The sequence below is a fragment of the Polyodon spathula genome, chromosome 25 (assembly GCF_017654505.1).
Source record: "Polyodon spathula isolate WHYD16114869_AA chromosome 25, ASM1765450v1, whole genome shotgun sequence".
Classification (NCBI taxonomy): Eukaryota; Metazoa; Chordata; class Actinopteri; order Acipenseriformes; family Polyodontidae; genus Polyodon; species Polyodon spathula.
The window spans coordinates 21800970-21821261 of NC_054558.1; the positions used below are offsets into that span (position 1 = coordinate 21800970).

At 43.7% G+C, this 20292-nt stretch overlaps 1 protein-coding gene across 8 annotated transcripts in view; it reads right to left on the bottom strand.

The window, feature by feature from the left end:
• The window catches only part of LOC121299813 (citron Rho-interacting kinase-like), a 47322-nt gene that overhangs the window by 3651 nt on the left and 23379 nt on the right, over nucleotides 1-20292 (bottom strand). For 2 of the 8 annotated variants that reach the window (XM_041227909.1, XM_041227908.1), the window contains exons 21-46: nucleotides 19931-20040; nucleotides 19556-19730; nucleotides 18826-19023; nucleotides 18134-18187; nucleotides 15985-16182; nucleotides 14495-14688; nucleotides 14057-14192; nucleotides 13409-13513; nucleotides 12323-12463; nucleotides 11236-11343; nucleotides 10817-10967; nucleotides 10037-10201; nucleotides 9299-9322; nucleotides 8562-8699; nucleotides 7542-7722; nucleotides 7091-7182; nucleotides 6103-6207; nucleotides 5568-5737; nucleotides 5180-5224; nucleotides 4241-4321; nucleotides 3761-3896; nucleotides 3203-3342; nucleotides 2753-2845; nucleotides 1513-1621; nucleotides 901-1029; nucleotides 149-229 (exon numbers count right to left, since the gene is read on the bottom strand). In XM_041227909.1, coding sequence (XP_041083843.1) covers nucleotides 149-229; nucleotides 901-1029; nucleotides 1513-1621; nucleotides 2753-2845; nucleotides 3203-3342; nucleotides 3761-3896; nucleotides 4241-4321; nucleotides 5180-5224; nucleotides 5568-5737; nucleotides 6103-6207; nucleotides 7091-7182; nucleotides 7542-7722; nucleotides 8562-8699; nucleotides 9299-9322; nucleotides 10037-10201; nucleotides 10817-10967; nucleotides 11236-11343; nucleotides 12323-12463; nucleotides 13409-13513; nucleotides 14057-14192; nucleotides 14495-14688; nucleotides 15985-16182; nucleotides 18134-18187; nucleotides 18826-19023; nucleotides 19556-19730; nucleotides 19931-20040 — 3259 coding nt within the window. The remainder of the gene's footprint in view (nucleotides 1-148; nucleotides 230-900; nucleotides 1030-1512; nucleotides 1622-2752; nucleotides 2846-3202; nucleotides 3343-3760; nucleotides 3897-4240; nucleotides 4322-5179; nucleotides 5225-5567; nucleotides 5738-6102; nucleotides 6208-7090; nucleotides 7183-7541; nucleotides 7723-8561; nucleotides 8700-9298; nucleotides 9323-10036; nucleotides 10202-10816; nucleotides 10968-11235; nucleotides 11344-12322; nucleotides 12464-13408; nucleotides 13514-14056; nucleotides 14193-14494; nucleotides 14689-15984; nucleotides 16183-18133; nucleotides 18188-18825; nucleotides 19024-19555; nucleotides 19731-19930; nucleotides 20041-20292) is intronic. The other 6 variants (XM_041227915.1, XM_041227914.1, XM_041227916.1 and 3 more) reach the window with 5 other exon arrangements.

The following is a 20292-nucleotide window of genomic DNA, read 5'->3' on the forward strand; positions in this document are numbered from 1 at the left end:
AGGCGCTCTCTCTCTAGTATGTATATTAAAGTCCAGGGCTACATTGAGGAAATACACAACGCTATTACATGCATGCTTTTGTTGTTTATATAACCTTTTCAATATGATAAAAACATTTTCATTAAATAAGTGAAAATTCTCAACGAACCGAATGCCAAAGGCAGGCGACTCCACTTGATGTCATCAGTGCGGCTTCTTCTGCCGTAGGAATCCACAAACACCCCGAACTCTGCAGGGGGATTCAAACACTCAGCTTTCCACTGAAACAGGGCTTGCTATTGTTTCTGCACTTTGCTGATTACAGAAAAAGGCTGCCCTGCTGCGCTTCTAAAGCATGGCAGTGCCATACATGTTGATTCAATTCAGGGCACGGTTAAGATTTGCCAGCACACAATGTGTCTGAAGGTGGTTTTAAAAAAAAGCCAATACATGGATTATGGTATAGTTAACACAGACTCGTTATTATTCATCTTTTATAAATCATCTTGTGATTTAAGATTTTCTTTAAAAAATATGTTCCATCACTATGGACTATTTAATTAACATATTCATAATACATTTATTTATTAACATATTTGGGCATTTTGATATACAGTTTATTGTTTCATACATACAACACTAATATATATATATATATATATATATACACACACACACACACAAACACACAGTATATATCCAGATAGAGTATCCACATCTATATATATATATATATATATATATATATATATATATATATAATATATATATATATATATATATATATATATATATATATATATGAGAGAGAGAGTTTTCGTAAGGGATGCTACAGCCTTGTGTCATCATCGAAGCAATATCTAGAATACAAACTATAACGGACCCCGCCCCCACCCTGGCGTGGTAAAAGAAGTCTGTTACCATGGAAACACAGCAGATATTCCTCCTTCTGGCCGGTGCTGTTCACTTGCATGATGGCGATGGGAAAGCTGTGAGAGGAAGCTGCAAAGATGGCTGAAGCCAGACTCGGGTCATTCTTATCCAGGAATTCTACAAGACAATGGCCATGCTTATCATATCATATACCATTCATGCAAACTGGGTTTAAAAGGGCATTTAAAATGTACATAAAGACGCATCCCAAAAACAAAATCATCTTCCAGGAACGAGTTACTGTTTCTCAAGAGAACAACAGTGATGTTTACACTTGAATCATTTTAACAACACAAGCATTGCTTTATGCGAAATTAAGAAATTTTCAGCACTTAAATTAAAAGAGAGGGACTGAAAAATATCAATGAGAAAATAAAATAAAGAAGAGGTGCCCGTCTCTATGCCAACTCATTCATATGAGAAACCACATATCCTTTCTGTATTAAAAAAAAAAAAAAGAAGAATTTAAAATCCATTTTCAGTTTCATCTCTTCAGAAAACCTCACCGGACACATTGAATAAAAATACAGCATATTCCGAATAGCCCTGTGACTGCTGTGCAGCTCAGAGCGCAGGATCTTGCGAGTCCAATCCGCTCACCTTCCAGCAGGTACTGCTTCATCTCCATCTCATAGAACTTGTTGGTTCCCATGATGATGCTGTAACCAGTGAAAAGGATACAGCTGCACGGCTCGGACGTTTCTATCTCCTGAGGGGCAACAACAGGATTCCATTGACTACAGGCTTGCTTGGATTCGGCATTGCCCTTTTTAACCCTCAATGTAGCAGACGCCCAAGGAACCCTGGCTCTCTTAAGAGCATAAGAAGCTAAGAAAACGTACAAATGGGAGGAGGCCATTCAGCCTCTCCAGGTCCTAGGAGCGGATTGATCTCATCCCTTATTTAGTTGGGTCTTAAAGGATCAGACGATTCACCCTCATCAATGTAAAGCAAAGGCACGCACTGTGTTACACAAACTGGATTATCCAGGGGGAATGGGTTAGTGCTTATGATGTAATAACATCTACTTCAATTTTATTATGCATGAAGGTATATCGAGATCTCATACACAAGCGCAACCTGCCAGGAGTACATACCAAAAAAAACACATGAAATAAACAAAATCTACACTAAACACTTATTAAAGGAAAACTACAATAAAACACTTCTTAATAACTACAGGTGCCAATCCAGAACCAGACCCCGTTCAATAACAAACGATCTTAAAAAACACAGAGCAAACCCAGCCTGTAAGAAGGAAGGCAACACACAAGAGTGGATCGAAGGGAAAGCAAAGAGGCTGGATCTCCAGAACAGAGGACACTAACCTTCCTGATGCAGAACTTGAAGGGGAAGCAAAGAGGCTAGATCACCAGAACAGAGGACACTAACCTTCCTGATGCAGAACTTGAAGGGGAAGCAAAGAGGCTGGATCTCCAGAACAGAGGACACTAACCTTCCTGATGCAGAACTTGAAGGGGAAGCAAAGAGGCTGGATCACCAGAACAGAGGACACTAACCTTCCTGATGCAGAACTTGAAGGGGAAGCAAAGAGGCTGGATCTCCAGAACAGAGGACACTAACCTTCCTGATGCAGAACTTGAAGGGGAAGCAAAGAGGCTAGATCACCAGAACAGAGGACACTAACCTTCCTGATGCAGAACTTGAAGGGAAAGAAAAGAGGCTGGATCACCAGAACAGAGGACACTAACCTTCCTGATGCAGAACTTGAAGGGGAAGCAAAGAGGCTGGATCTCCAGAACAGAGGACACTAACCTTCCTGATGCAGAACTTGAAGGGGAAGCAAAGAGGCTGGATCACCAGAACAGAGGACACTAACCTTCCTGATGCAGAACTTGCCGAGCCCCTCATTGTAGCGCAGGATGGTCACTTTATTTGGCATTGCGGCACAGATACAGGGTCCGTTCTCAACCTAGAGCAGCAGCAGTGAATACACCAATACATGAAAGTAAGAACCTGAAACTGTAACTCAACACTGCAGCCCTGCATACAGGGTCTAGGAAAGAATACTCCACTCATAACAGCACACTGCTCTAGTGTACAGGAAAGACCACTTTGTGAATACAATGTTTTGATTAATTCTTTCTGAATATCTTCAACTGATAAAAACTTGTTACTGAATTTATTGTTTCTTTTTGTACTTGCACAATGTTCCAGTATTGAGTGTTTTATAGTTATTGATGGTGTTATTATTCTTAGAATGGCAATATAAAGTTTTAAATGGCGCTTGATACAGCCTGAATGTCCAATCCCAGTGGAGACGGCCTACCTTGCCAGCAGCAAAGAGGTGACAGCCTTTGACTGTTTCAAAGGCAGAGGGGGAGAGTTGTGGCTGAGCAGGGAAGTGTGACTGCGACAGGGACTGCTTCACTTTCTTAATGTCGATCAGACAGAGCATCCGCTCGTCTCCTGGGGGAGCAAGACAGGCAATGACACTCAAACAGAAACGCTTCCAAACACATGCAATCATGCGCTGCTCAGCAATGCAGTGTGGCAGCTCACTGAATCCGACTACGGACGCAATGAGGATAGGCCCCGACCCATCCGAGGGTTCTTAACAACAAACAATTTAGATAATCAATAAATACATATAATTGAATGCAGATTTATTGTAAACTAAAAAATGATTTTCAGAAATGAATAAACTAATGGCATATTGATTTTTTCACAGGATGGAAGGGTGTTTAAATGAACAACAGCTGCACACACACACATGCACGCACATATATACAGATACACATAGACACAGACAGAGATTCACACACAGAGGCACACACAGATGCGCACGCACACACACACAGACACAGTTTAGTCCTGGTTTACTGACCTACGATCATGATGAGCTTATCCAGCTCTTTCAGGATGTGGATCTGGAACACTGAGCCCAGGCCTGGGATGTGAGTCAGGGAATTCTTTATAACATTCAGGGCATAAAGCCCTTCCTCCGAGCCCACCAGCACGAGCTGTGGACAGAGACAGACGCACAGACAGGCATTAACAGCAGCAGCAGTGCAATCTGCAGCCAGTTTCCTCATCGAATATCCAACAGGTAATTATCAATTAAACAGATGCATTGAGAACACTTTACAATTCAAAAAATAAGAAGCCTTCAAATACAACACTCATGTTCTACTAATATACTGTATACAGGTGACACTCAACGTGACTCACTGATAATGAACCGTCTAACTGAGGCTTGCAAAATAAAAGCCATTGCGATGAAGAAACAATGAAATGTTGAAGCGTTGCTTCTCTGATGAACAGGCCAGTGCTGTATTCACAGCCTTGTTCACAGTTTCAGGTGTACCTGATCAGTCAGAGGGACGGTGCAATTGATATCCAAGCGGTCATCCCCCTCCAGCTTCAGCAGAGAGTTTCCAAGCAGCTTCTGAAAGGAGGAACACACAGGCAAGTTCAGAGCAGCCTCTTCACTCCACACCCCCGTTACCGCCTAAAGCCTCATTTAGATGGTCATTGATGCCCTGTCGCTCTGGAAAGCGGAGAGCTGATTTAGAACGCTATAAATCCACTCTAATTCTTTCTAAAATAACATTCTGCCATCTCATGATATTATTTATGCTGAGCTGCAGGTTTCTATCTAGCTTAGCAACAATTACTTTCCATCTGAACAAGCCAGCCTTGCAGTAGATAGATACATTTCAATTTAAATTTAAAAGACCAACGTCATCTTACGGTTTAGCTGAATACTGAAAGCAACACAGTTTTATTCCACCCTGGGAGACACGGTCTTCTGTGGGGAATAGTTCTACAGACGTGTGGAAGACTCGGTGTCACACAGACACAGGAGAAATGGATGCAGGATGTACAGGATGAGACTGATACCATACAAGCAGAGGTGAAGCAAACATGAAGGACCTTAGTATCCAATCCACAGCCCGACAGAGGTGCAGAAAGACGGGCCAGCTGAGAGAATTCCAAACACTGAGCTGAAGATTGAAAGAACCTGACCCTAACCCAAGCGTTTCATGTGTTCAGAGGAATGTAGTACAGTTTTACATTGGCCCGTCTTTCTGCACCTATGCCCACGGCCCACTGTATCTTTTCTTGTACGTGCATCAGCAATGGGTGCAACATTTAAGCAATTTCACACAAACATGTTTAAACACAAAGCCATTCCGAGAGCAGGCAGGGTGTAAGCTGCAGCGCCCCTGCTGCACGCAGGCACAGCTTTGGTAACCCGGCAGAGCCTCCGGAAAGCAGCAGGCAGCACAGAGCAGCTCTTTACCTGGACCAATGGGGAAAGAGGCATCTCTCTTTGGAAAACATCAGCCTATCATACAGTGACATAGGGGATGGGGGCCCCCAATTAATATCAAGAAATCATGCACAGTAACTGTATGTAATGGGGAGACACAATAGAGCAACAAATATCAGGACGGGAGAAGATCTACTGAAAAAAACTAAAAGTAGACAAGTATAGTATGCTATTTTAATAAGCACATATTTTATATATATTTAAAGCATTTGTTTATTATTAGAATTTTTTGCTTTTTAAAGAGTATTACATTTTTCTCTACCTCCCAATTCCTTGAAACAAAAAGCCATTGCAACCTTAGAGAGATGGCCACACCTTTTCTAAGGCCAGCACAGTGATCGTGTTTCCCTTTACTTACAGCATCAGCCTCAGCCTTCTCCCGCTTGGTGCGACCTCCGGACACCATGGACTCCAACACAGCTACCCAGCGCTGCTTGTCTGGGAAGCTGGGAGCCAGGAAATACAGGGAGCGTCCGGGCCAGCATGTGGTGTGGGGATGGGACTCCAGCTTCAGGATATAGGGAATATCTGACAAAAGAGGACAACAAGTGAAGGAAGGACAAGCAGGATGGGCTACAGCACACTAACACACACACACGCACACGCACGCAGAACAACGCTGAATGCTGGTCTTGCATACATCTCTCTACTGTAGCATTGAAATTGAGCTTTAAACAGGACTCTATATTTATATAGACACAAAGCACTTCATTTTCAGTCCATGTTTCACTTTCTGTACCCGCGACTTATTTGTTATTTTCTACAGAACTGAAATGAGTAATACCTCACTTGATCCTGTTCATCCACCACTGTAAGACGACCATGGAGCAGCCACACATGCCCACAAGCGCACACACACATGCTTGCATGCATGCATGCTGAGGAATTCGTACCTGTCTTGGCAGTGTTTGGCAACTCAGATGCTCCCACAGCTCCATGCACAGTCACATCCCCATCCGGGAGGCACAGCTCAAATTCTTCCACTGGCCTCAACCCCTCTGCCAAGACATTTCATTGAACAGCATGAACAGTAGGGCTCCCAACCTCCCTACCAGCTCAAAGAAGACTGGGCAAAAAGAGTCATCTTTACCATTCGTTATTGAGGGGCAGGAACCTTGCTGATTGCACAAGGGAACGCGCTGCCTTTGCTAAATCATGTGATCAATCAACTCCGAGACTAGAACTCCACTCCATTCTAAGTTTGGAAATGATCACATTATGGAGCGAATGCACCTTATCCCATCGTGCATTTACCTGGTTTCTTTACTTGCTAATCAAGACTCCAACCGCACCACGAAGGGAATGCAGAACAAGAGCCCTTTGCCCAACCCTAGGTCAAATCTTAGAGATGAGGAGGCCAGTTTTAAACAGCAAAGCAGTTTTGTGATGTTCTTTAAATGAACCAGGAGACTCTGCCGCTCGTGCACAGGGTTTGAAATGAACAGGTCTGATTTCACCAACGTCTGAAATACAAACCCCATACAGTACCTTTCTAGTGGAACAGCCCAATTGACTTCTCCTGGTTTTGCTAAGCAAGCAGAAGAAGAACACTGGCATCAAAAACAATACAGAAACGGGGGTTTTGACAACATAGACTCAGGATCCCAAGCTGATACTGTGGCTTTCTTATAAGAAGTACCTTCACGGATGTGGGACCAGCTCTTGGAAACCGTGCATAACCGAACACCATGGAAATCTCTCCCTCTCCTCCACCCCCCCCCCCCCCCCACACACACACCACTGCAGAGATGAAGTGCGGTTAATGTTGTCAAACTCATGTTATAAGGTTATACGATTTCTTTTCTTAGAAGCAGAGCGGGAAGGTTAATTACTGGAAAAAGTCACGAGAAAAAAATGTAATCTAAAATCAAAATCACTCACCTTCCCTGGGTTCACTGTCGTAGATCATCACTTTGGTTCCCTCCAGTATGACATACTTCCTGTCCCAGTCCAGCTGTCCACGCTTCCCATTCCTGAATACACAAGGGGAAATAAAGCCATGAGACTAGAAATGAGCCAGTGCCTTGATACAAGCTGAACTATTCACTGAGCTATAGCAGAATAAAACAGGCACACGTTATTGTACTTCACCCCATATACTCCTGAAGCACCAGAGTTTTAATAAGCGTGCCGTAAAAGTAATCCAGTTGACATAACGAAAGGCAGCATGAATAAAGCCAGATGACTTCATTAATTCCCATTATTGTTTCTATTCTAGCATGAACTCCATCATACAAAATGAGTTGAGGCAGGCCAACACGTACCCTGCACACAGGCGCTGTCGTGTTCATTGCTCCAGTATTTCAAGCAGAGTGGGAGCGAGGGGACTTACCGCGGCAGCTTCATCCAGCCCTCCAGCCTCACGTGACTGGCCGGGTCCTTCAGCTGCAGCCCCGGGGAGTTCATTTTGTCCCGACAGAAAGCTTCAGTGAAGTGGGAGGCGTATTCAGCAGGCAGACCGCAAGTGGCTGGCAGGCAAGGTGCGCATTTGGGATGGCACATGGCATTGCATTCTGCACGGAGAGAGAGAGGGCACTCGTGAAATGAAACACATAGCAGATAGCAAGTGCTGGGACGAGTACACGAACAAACGCCCAATAAAAATTGCCATGTAAGTATAAAATAATTTAGCAAGAACTGTCAAAAAGATATGCAAAGAAAAAATGCAGAAATGACCCTATTTCTACTGTAAAGATAGGGTGATAGCAAGTTTATTTTACTCAGATTATTTTCCTTTAATATGGTACAAATTATACTTTATACATTATTAAAATGACACAGCTAATTCATAAATAACGCTAGTAGATACAAGTCCTTCAAAGGCGAGGTACCTTAAGAAGCAGAGCAGCCCACTTGATGGTTATAACCAATCTGAACCAAATCAGCCTCTAGAGTTAATGAGCACGCCATCAGTTATGAATTGACCATTAATCATGCAGTATCTGCAGTGTAATTTAAGACTCCCATGCAAAGCAGTTTGTGCCACTCCAGCTTTTAGTGTGAGCTTATTTTAATTGGACACAGCATGCATGTTTTGCACAGGTAACTTCCAATGAAGGCTCACAGTAAAACCTGGATTGGCTCGTACTGGAATGCAATAGAAATGCAAGTCTTACATTTTCCCCCTTATGTATGATAACATATTCCAACTGGTGACCATTGCATAAAATCAGCTTTCCACATCCTTAAGAGTCAGTTGAGCTGCTTTGGAGTTATGTATTAAATGCAATAAGAGATACGACATGGTTCAGCATGTGGCAGTGATGTGTATGGGTGGCCTGCCATCACATACTGTCCCACGCAGTATCTGCTGGATGCTATTGAGCAGTTAGTATACGGCACAACGACCCACCTACACATGTAGCAGCCTGGCGACCGAAGTGGACAGTATCGAGGCAGACGGCGCACTTTGTAGCCCGCATGTTCAGACCCAGATTGAAGCGATGAGGGATGTTATGGTGCATTCTCTCCTTCAGCCGTCGTCCAAACTCTACACAAAGCCAGTAATAATAATAATAATAATAATAATAATAATAATAATAATAATAGCAGCAAGAGGGTAGGTCAGTAACAGACATATCCGTGGCAAAAGATACGCATGGCCCGCAGAACACAGTCTCATCACATAGCCAGCCGGGAGGACTTGTACACGATAAAGCCTTCAACAGCCCAGGCAATCAGGTCTCAGTATCGTGGAAGTGTACGGCAGGTCCCAGTGAGCTACATGCACAGCATGTGCAATACAGGACTAACTGTGCATCATATCTATGTGTGTTTCCATCAGTAAAAAGAACAATACTGATACTACTACTACTAATAATAATAATAATAGAATTAATAATAATCACTATCATCAACTGATATAGCTTACATTCGAAGCTTACCTTGAAATTAAAAAAGTGCGTACATAACCAATGAAGTGGTTAGTCTTTATTTTGTGGCGCTGTGGAGGACATTTTCCAATGAAATACACGACAAAAGCCAACTGTACAGACACAGACAGTGTGAACACACAACATTATTAAAAGCCATTTGTTCTCACTAACTGATAAATACAAAGTCACCTCCCATCAGGGTCTATAGACTTACTTTCAAACGTGACCCTCCTTCTCTCTGTAGAGTTTGAAAGAAAGCAGATAAAAACAGTTCTGAGGCATATTTCCCAAAGACAACAGGCATCGCTGCTCGGGTAGGGACGGGTGCACCAGTGCTGGGAATCAAGCAGCATGCGCACTGCACTTGAAACACATTCTTAAATGCACACAAGACATTCATATACAGGAATAAAGAGTGCTTCATGCATGCCATGGACAGGACTGTGGACAGTTGCAAGGTGCAGCCACTTGATCAGCTTCAGCAGCATTTCCACTGCTCCCCGTACACTTCAGTAAAACGTACTGCTCATGACATTTATTTCTTTATCAGATGTCTCTGAAGGGCAGCTGTCCTTTTTTACCATGTTGGTCCGCTCTTAAGAGACAGACAAGAGTCCCTTTGCAGGGAGAACTCCAATTAAGACATGCAGCCTACGCCACCCTGCCTCACTGAAACTGGGACTTCTGAGACACAGAACTTGATATTTCCTCTGAACAGGACACAGCGTCCAGCACACGAGCAAATATCAGAGGACTCCAATAGCAGCGGACCAACACAGAGTTATAGACTGCTACCTTCAGAGACATTAAGAAAGGTTGCAATGTGAAAGGAACACAAGTAGCTTCTGTTCTTGAAGTTACAGAAGTCCATTCAAGCGGGATAGTAGGAAAGGGTTCTGAAGCGAAGGAAGGCTGGTGCTGGGTTCTGTTTTCAGGAGAGATCCTCACTCACCCTCTGGTGTGGAGGACTCCTTGCGGTGACTGGAAGGCGGGGCCAGCAGGCTGACGGGATTGGGCTGGTGCTCTGGGGACTTGACGATGGCAGACATGATGATCTGCTGCCTGGCCGTGGCTGGGGTTGAGGGGGCCACGTGGTCCACGGCTTTGGCATGGGCTGCTAACGGGATGAAGAACAGCTCTGAAAGTATCCGTGCTTTGGCTTAAACTCCCCCCCAGCTACTATTAGAATAAATTATGTTTTTTTAAACAACCTGTAATAGCATGGATACGCGATAATATTTGGTTTCATTCTGACTGGCCTTTGAAAGTTTTATTTTACAGACAGCGTTTTTCCCCTTTCTGGCATATAATGAATGAAACATATCTTTTTACCTTCCTCTCTCAGAGCGCATTTCAGCGCATGTCTCTTTACCTTCCTCTCTCAGAGCGCAGTTCAGCACGTGTCTCTTTACCTTCCTCTCTCAGAACGCAGTTCAGCGCGTCTCTTTACCTTCCTCTCTCAGAGCGCAGTTCAGCGCGTGTCTCTTTACCTTCCTCTCTCAGAGCGCAGTTCAGCGCATCTCTTTACCTTCCTCTCTCAGAACGCAGTTCAGCGCATGTCTCTTTACCTTCCTCTCTCAGATCGCAGTTCAGCGCGTGTCTCTTTACCTTCCTCTCTCTCAGAGCGCAGTTCAGCATGTGTCTCTTTACCTTCCTCTCTCTCAGAACGCAGTTCAGCACGTGTCTCTTTACCTTCCTCTCTCAGAGCGCAGTTCAGCGCGTCTCTCTTTACCTTCCTCTCTCACAGAGCGCAGCTCAATGCGTGTTTTCTGCAGTGCCTCCTCCAGCTCCGAGCAGCGAGCTCTCTCCTTCTCCAGGGCCAGCTTCAGCTCGTTGTTCTGTGAGGGCATCCCCAGCTCCTCACGACGACGACCAAAGATTCCCTGATAACAGAAGGGAATGGCCTGTGTAACGCTGCACACAACCTTTTGAGGTTTGTCATTTAAAAAAATATATTTATACATTAAAATGTGCATCTGCTTACATTGATATTATTTACAGATAAAACTTAATAGCTTATACTACAGTGTGGCTGGATGTGTAACCTGTTCATCAATATTTCCATACAAGACAACAGGGGCTTTATTTATTATTGTTCTTAGTTTAAAATCTAGTCGCTGTTGAAACCAAGCAAATAGTGATGGGTCTCACCTTTTTCTTCTTGCTTGGCTGGTCCACCTTTGCCTGCAGGAAATCAATTAGTTTTGTCTGCTGAGATATAGTCCCTTCCAGTTTGACTTTGTCGTGGGAGTACACCGCCTACAAACAGTAACGCATGCACATTGTGACACAAACATGTAATAGCACACAACGTAGGGTTATCCAATGCACAGTACGTTCTACAACACACTGCAAACTGCTGCTTCAGACAAAGACAAAGACAAAGACTTGAAATGTTTGCCTGAAACTCAGCTTTTCTCTTTAGTAATTCAAACCCCCTCTCACCCGCTAACAGTATTCATTCTCAACAAGGATATTGGCAGGTAATACATTATTCTACAAAATAAAAAGAATGCTTTTCTTTTGTAATACAAAATGAATTCAGGTGGTACAAAAAAAAATTACCAGGTCTCTCTTACATTTAAAACTTATAAAACAGGTAAAAAACGAATAGTGTCTCTGTGAGATTACCAAGTGATTTGACACCTGCATTACAAACACTGGCAAAAGCTGAACTCTTGTTCGATTGTTAAATTACAGTGTTCCTATTTCAAATTATTTATAAGTGTTTTATCCTAATAGCCTATTCATATTTCCTGGAGGGCTAATTTGCTGCGTCTGTGAGTGTAGGTGATGTTAATATTCAAGCGAGTTTCTCAGACAATAAAAACACAAACAATACCAAAATGACAGGCACTCAGTTATGTCCCTAATTGGCTATATTGCTGGCGTTCTTTGCTGCTTAAGTTCTTGCAAACCAGATATTTAAAAGCAGCGAAGAGCCTTTACTTACACAGTAAAGCACAGCACACAATGTACAACTCACTGTCAACACAGACCAACCATGAATTAACAAAATTCAAAAATCAAACTCAAAACTGCATGGGAAATGGGCAGGAGTTAAAATGTCTTACCTCATTTAAGAGTGTCTTATTTCATTTACACATCTCACCACCTATCATTTCTTTCCCCCCTAAAGCTTGAGAATGAAGAATACACATTTGAAACGTTCTGGGAGGCTCGCAGGCTCTGGTGCTCTGCTATCTAGTCCCCCCGCCCCCCATGCTAAGCTGGTTACCTGAATGTTCTCCAGCTGGTACTCCAGGTCACTGCGCTCGTTCTTCAGGAGGTCAGTCTGGTCAAGAGCATCCTGGAGCCCCTGGGTCAGCTGGAAAATGTGCGTCTTCTGCATGTCCATCTGCTGCTGAAGCTTCGATTGCTGGCAGAGGATGGAGCAGGGAGCCAATTGAATACATTAGAATAATGAGGATATAAAACAGCTCTGGACAAAAGTTTAGCATGCCCCTATAGAATTAACTCATTTTGATTCATAAAGACAAATGAAACTTGCTGAATAATGTTATGTTAACATATTGAATTACATACTGCTTTCTTGTTAACATATTGAATTACATACTGCTTTCTTGTTAACATATTGAATTACATACTGCTTTCTTGTTAACATATTGAATTACATACTGCTTTGTTGTTTTTCCATATACTTAACTTACAACTGAATAAAATGACATTTCGAAATCTAACATGAAATACTGTACAGCTGACTCCCGTTAATCCATGTTTCAATAATCCATGTGGTTTAATACAGCACATTATCAAAGTGCAATAGTGCAGAAATCATCTGATCTGTGCGGAAGTGGGTATTTGCACACTTTATTAACGAGGAAATCAAATCTGTCCGGAAGTGGACAGTCATCATTTAATTCAATTCAATTGAGCGCAGTATAGTGCAAGCCAGCGTACAACACCGTGTTGGAGTTACTGAAACCAGCGACAAGCGAGCAGAAAGCAGGGTTAAGATTCTTAGCCTGGTAGTTTGAATAAGAGCAGCTACGACAGGTAAAGACTCTGATCGAGGTCAGACAGTGCTGACTATGTACAGTATATATTTTCACCGTTGTTGGGACAGTATTTTATTTGTATTGTTGCATTTTTCGATTAATAGCTCAGGGATTTCCAAACACTAAGCTCAATTTTGGCTAATCCCTGTTTTTCACTAATTCGGGCTCAAATTGGTCCCAACCTGCATGGACTAACGGGGTCAACTACTACTGTTATGGTTTCCGGTAGACTTTAGCGATATCATTTTGTAGTTTATTTGATGACAAAAAAAAAACAATGTCCTGTATATAAAAGAGTCCCCTACCTCATCCATGAGCCTCTGTTTGAGTTCCCTCTCCGTCTCCAGCTTCTGCTGCAGGCTGCGAGCGTTCATCTCCAGCATGGCATGCTTTTTCTCCAGATCGTTCAGCTGGGGGAGGAAAAAGTGGGATGAATACAGCTGGATGCATGTCTCTTCAAATCAACATTCACAGCATTGCAGTGCTAATCAGAGCTTCCTCCCACCCCCCCAGGAAAAACTGCACTAGGGAACGCACGAATCATATTCATGCAATGGTGAAAACAGCCAGCATTTATCATGCTTCACAGTAATGAGATCATAAGCTACAGAGTGCAGACCCTGCTTGCCCTGAGGGTTTGTCCAGTGTCAGCAATATGCAGGTCAAATGTAAAGGTTAGCTTCAGTGTTCCAATCGAAGTGAGTGTGCAGTGCAAGGCTGATTTATTTCATATTCATTATGTTACACACAGTGCATAGGTGCAGTCTTATATACAGCAATGCTATACAAATGGTCAGTTATCAATTCAGCAGAATTGCAATTACAATGCTCTTGTGTTCAATTACAATTACGCCACAGTAAACTACAATTGCATTGTAATTGCAATGAATTACCAAACTGCACAATGGTCCTCGAGCCCTGGTGAGGCAGTTGCAGTGTGCTGCGTCCCTCACCGTGTCAGAGAGGCTTTCTGCCTTGAGCTTCTGCTCTTTGAGAGCCTGCTGCAGGGCCATGGTCTCAGCCTTGTGTTCTTTGACAGCCAGCTCCACCGCCTGGCGGGACTCGGTACTGCGCTGGTCAGCTCGGAGCCTGAAAGCAGATTGGTCAGATGTTTAAGAAGGAGCTTCCTTCACCGACCCCACTGTCAGATACCCTGAGGTACAGGCAGTGCCAGGGCAACACAGATACTCAGTTAAGAGACTAGAAGATTTAAAAAACTACATAACATGGTTGACAGCGTATTTTTTTTTGGCTGTTTCATTGTCTTGAGAATAAAGAAACGGTGCAAACTGTACTCAAATAAAATATAAAAACTAAAATCAAAAGAAACTGTGTTCTAATCTGGGGATCTCATCAGGGACGCAGTGGACTCCGGATCCCTCTCTCTGTACCTGATCTGCTTCTCGTTATCCAGCAGCCGCTGCATCTCCCTGGTCCTCCTCTCGGACTGGGACTTCTCGTCCTCCAGGGTGCCTCTCCATGCCTCCCACTGCCGCTCCTTCTCCAGCAGCTCATCGTTCAGAGACTCCAGGTCCAGCACCTGCTCCTCCAGCATGGTGCAGGTCGTCTTCAGGGTCTCGATGTTCTGGAAACAAAGTGGCACGCGATCAAAAACACTGCCCCCCCCAAAAAGCTTTTAAATTAGGGAATGTGCTAATTTCACAAGGTATGTGCAGTCAAACCATGTATGTACTGCTCCCCATGCAGTATGGGCCAAAATCGTCCTTTATGAATGATCATTTTATCTTATTACACATCATACAAAAGTAGCCTATCATGCACAACAAACAGCGCCCTGCATATTAAAATACTTTTGGATAAGATCATACTCTTGCAATGATTCTGGCGTCGCATACTGGTTAATACAGAAGGGGCATTTAGCGTGTGCGATGCTGGCTCATCTTCGGTTTCGCAGCCATGCACAGAGCCTTTTTAATACGTTCAAAATGTTTGTAAAGGTGAAAATCAAATTCTTCCTAGACGTTCAATGGAAGCTGTCTCGGTATCTTCATGTAGCACCTTACCATATAGCAATATGCCAGCTGCACTGTGCGGTGACACATGGCAGGGTTCTGTGTAGTTATGTGAGTGTGTGACTCACAGGTACTCTTAGACCTCGTGCTCTGAGCAGCCTGACAGAGAGGTTCTTTATTCCATTTTTATTCTCTCCCCCTGGCCAACGCATTCATTATGGTTGCAGAAACTACATCATACAGGTTGATCATGACAGTGAAACCAACTAGCTGGTGATGTACTGCATCAGCCACAGGCTCTAAACTAGGCAATGTCTTATTAATAGATGTTCTCTATTACCAGGGCAGCCTCACATTATTTACACTCAGGTCCCCAGACCCCTGTGGCAGCATTAGTGGTTATGGAAAATAATGTACTAACTTAATAAAGTAAAAAGTTTTTGAAAAGTTCAGTAACATTAATTTCATTTTTTTGGCCGTACTTCTGGAGAGGAATGAATATCAAATAGAACAGTAATGGGTGGATAAAAAGAGAAAGCCTCTTGCTCTGCTGGGAGCAGGTGATCCCTCTCCCCCAGGAAAAGTAGGGAATGCCTGGGATTTCATCAAGCTGCTGAGAGGGCATACGTTCTAAACAGGTCTGAACATCTGAACAGGGGGGCGTTTCCAGATTCAAATTTACAAAGTTTATAACAAACAAGACTGCAGAGATCTGTATCAATTCAATAGGAAGAACTTTTAAAATGACTAAAAACAGGAGACGACTTGATGCTCAACCACCCACTGCAGTTATAAAGGGAACAGCCAGGATCTGAAAAGGCTCCACTGATGAAGCTGCTGTGTCTGTTTTCAGATGCAACGTGCTATTCTGTCATGCTGCTCCCTCTGGCCAGGGCATGCTTGCTCACCTGTTTCTGGTTGTTGAGGTGCATCTCTCTGTCCGCCACCTCCCTGCGGAGGCGGTCCACATCCTGACTGAGCGCCAGCCTCTCCTCGCTCTCGTCCGTCGCCTCGTCCAGCTGCTTGGACAGGTAGAAATTCTGCCTGTTCAGATCTGCGTTCTCCTGGCTCAGCTGATTCAACTGCTCCTCCAGATCAGTGATGACCTGAGAGAGAGCAAACAAGACAACTTGATGGAAGTGAGATCAGGCATTGGAAAACACACTGGAAACCTTACTGCTCATTTGTGTGAGTTTATTGTGTGGATAAACGCAGAACGCTTCTTTAAAAAAAGCCCTTTTGTACCTAACCTGTGGCGACACCATTCTTCAACAATTCTTTCTTTTATAACAGTTTTTCTTGATTAGCTTGGAACTCTATCGGTCCTTCTAATATACTCACAAAGCATGCATTTGACACACATCCTGCTAATAAATATTACTGAAGAGATTACAAGACATCGGTAGAGTACAAAACACGAACAACCTCCATATACCCGACCCAAATAAGAAATGTGTCCTGATCAGTAAGTTTCCACAAGCTGTAAAGAAATACAGAGACAGAGCCTAACAACATTTACAACAGAAAAACATTAGAAAAACCCAACACCTTTTAGCGTGCCGATAGACAGCTGTCTAAGGGTGCCAGACGCTGAAGGGTTAAGTCCTCCTCCTCCTCTTCCTCCCCCACACATCTGCGCTGCAGTGAGAGTGTTTGCACAATCCACAAGTTCAACAGCACAATAGCCTCGGGGCTTAATCTGCTTCTTTCATTTTTTTTTTTTTCTCAGCTAACAGAAAATTACAATTACCAGCCTAGATTGCAAGCCAAGTATTAAAGTAACCAGTGGATTTAAACCTCAGCATGAATTGTCTCTCAAACCTAAAACCTTCCTTAATTAAATGTATTGAAAGCCTTCCCTCGTTATAATGCTGTAGTCCAGAGTCATGGTTTAAAGAGAGAGCCTGTGCTGTGTAACGAGAATGTAAGATCAAATGAAATGCATTGCTGGAGAACGAATGGCAGCCACAGTCCCACTATCTCGTATGGGTTTCACAGTTTATGGGACTGCATTCGAACTGCAATAGTACATTCAAAATCAGTTGCACACTGCAGAAAGGCGCTGACAGAACATCCGCGATACACAATGTGATGCTTCATTATATGTTGTTACTTCATCAACTCCTCTTGCGTCATGCTTTTTTGGTTTGGATAATCAGCGCGCCACCATTTTCAATCTATAGTGTTAATGCAATTCCCTTTTATCAAGATGAAACCTAGCGCTCCACGTTTACAAAGGTGTAGTCAGGAGCCATAGTTACTAAACCATGTACGCTTTGGACTAGTAACTATGAAAGTGCTAGTGAATGGCATCACGGGGTAAATGGGAGCCACGACTAAGCTGCAATAATTGGATCAGCGATATAAAAGGCAGCCTTATAAAGGGGGAGCAGTGTAGTAACAGTCCAGTTCTAAATAATATGACATTTAGGGAGAAGACAAATAGAAGCCATAACTTTTACTGTTACAGTATCGTCCGCCCCTCCATTGAGATATCCCTCAGGCTGGAAACATCCAATATGCGGTTTGTAGTGCAGACGGTATCCCATCGAGTTCTACCAGCTAATGAGGAAGGCAAGAGCGATGCATGTTTCACATCTCAAACCTGCACTCCACACTCCAGCCAAGAGCAGAAAGGGGATGCCATGCTGGCCTAATACAAGACCACCTGCTACCTGGCTAAGGAGCCAGTTTAATAAGGTGCTGGATCCTGGTCACAGCCACGTGTAGAAAGAGGGAAACACTCATTTAAAGGTTCTTGGTTTCTTTACCTAGTTCACAGAAAAGATCACCATCTCAAATGTATTTGTATGTTTCCCCACCAGTATTATGATGACCAGCCTTTAGGATTGCGACAGTCATTTCTGCTAGATCCCTGAAGAGAACTCAGATGGAAAGGTGTTTCATTAAGCTCTGCAGCCCACACCAATGTAACCCTACAGCTCTAACACCTAGTAGGTGCTCTCTTATCAGAGGCAGGACTGCAAGCTGCAGACTGCACACCCATCACACCCACCACCTCCTCCACACTATGCATGACTATCAGTAGATACTTACTGAGCAGCTTTCTCTGAGAGCGTCAAACTTGCGCTGGATCTCATTCCGATGTGCCTGAAGGATTAAAAAGAAAGAATGCTTTTCATGTTGGGAATATTTACAATTAAGCAAGGTATGTCCATTTGTAAAATATTTTTACATACATATAATCGCATAGAGTGTTTCACAGTAGCCTGAGTGCTGTGTAAGCGAGTGGACAGTACGCTGGGTATCCCGAGTGCTGTGTAAGCGCGTGGACAGTGCGCTGGGTATCCCGAGTGCTGTATAAGCGAGTGGACAGTGCGCTGGGTATCCCGAGTGCTGTGTAAGCGCGTGGACAGTGCGCTGGGTATCCCGAGTGCTGTATAAGCGAGTGGACAGTGCGCTGGGTATCCCGAGTGCTGTGTAAGCGTGTGGACAGTGCGCTGGGTATCCCGAGTGCTGTGTAAGCGAGTGGACAGTGCGCTGGGTATCCCGAGTGCTGTGTAAGCGAGTGGACAGTGCGCTGGGTATCCCGAGTGCTGTGTAAGCGCGTGGACAGTGCGCTGGGTATCCCGAGTGCTGTGTAAGCGAGTGGACAGTGCGCTGGGTATCCCGAGTGCTGTGTAAGCGCGTGGACAGTGCGCTGGGTATCCCGAGTGCTGTGTAAGCGCGTGGACAGTGCGCTGGGTATCCTGAGTGCTGTGTAAGTGCGTGGACAGTGCGCTGGGTACCCTGAGTGCTGTGATCTCCTCCTCTGCCTCCGCTGTCGTCTCCTCCAGCTCAGTCTTGGCCTGCTGTAGCTGGCTCTCCAGGGCGTTGCGGGCTGCCTGCAGGCTGCTGATCTGAGCCTCCCTCTCCTGCAGGGACAGCTGCAGCTCAGTTACCTGCCTCTTTAACTCCAGCTTCTGCTCCTCATGCTCCAAGCCAATCTAGAAATAAAACACGCAGACATTAAAACACACAAACAAAACTAAAAAATGTCAGTTTTTTATAGAGGCACTTCTAAGGATCTGACGCAGATGTTATAAAACACCATGCACGACTGATAGAAACCGTACGAGGGTCACACTTTACATTAATATCATCATTTTTCTTGATGCCCTCTTTTTCTTACACTAACATATACAAATCATAACTCTGCAACTACTGTCCACTTAGACCATCAAACCCATTTGACTTGTTATCTACATGTACACAACTGTACGAGGTGAACCACTGCATCTCTTCGGAGCTTCATTTAATCAACTTTTACCCACCAAGATAAGCCACAGCTGGATGTTTTTAGAGCATTTGACAGCACTGGGGATTCACCACTTATCCGTGGTTATCCAGAGATTACATTACCCTGAAAAAAGGGTTCATGCAATCTAGGGCGAAACCCGGGTAGTGTATTCCCTGGTAGTGTAAAATGACTGACTGTGTATCAGATGAGCCCTCTTGTTAAAATGACTGGAGGTGTACCTCACGGAGTCTGGTCTCAAGCTCCTGGAGATGGTTTTTGTTCATCTGTTCATGCTGGCTCATTTTCTCAAGGTGTTCTTCCAGTTTATCGTTCTGTGCCTCTAGTTTACCAGCCTGGGTCTCCAAGTAAAACTTCTGTTGCCTCAGCTCAGAGATCATCTCCTCCTGTGCTTTCCTGAAACCAGACCGAGGGACGAAACAAACGATGTTTCATAACTGCGTTTGCAAATACAAGTAATCAGACTAATGGAAGGTGTAATCAGTTGTTAACAGCTAACACAAACAAACAGACAAATAATCTGGTTAATAAACATCTGTACTGTAATGAATGAATAGGAAGACACACCCTAGTCTGTAGCCCCCATCCCCACTTACATGTTCCTCTGTGTATAGATGCTGCTATTAGCTGCTAGTTTATTAGCTTCAGACAGTTCTGCAATCCTCTGCTCCAGCGACTTGATCTTTGAATCCATAGCGTTTATAATCTGGGGATAGAAAAGCCATGCAAGACTTCATGAAGTATAGCACTGCAAAGCATAATGTCTCTTTAAATAGCATAACAGAAACTAAATCAGGCTCAAGGATCATATACAAATAAGCTCACTTTTACTGAAAAACCTTGCTAAAACTTTTACTAAAAGAGTTTTAGGTTTTAATCTTCATACACAACTTCAAAAATGCATCAAAACTTGCAAGGTAAGTTTGAGCTTGTGCTTTCAGCAGTCTTACTATGATGT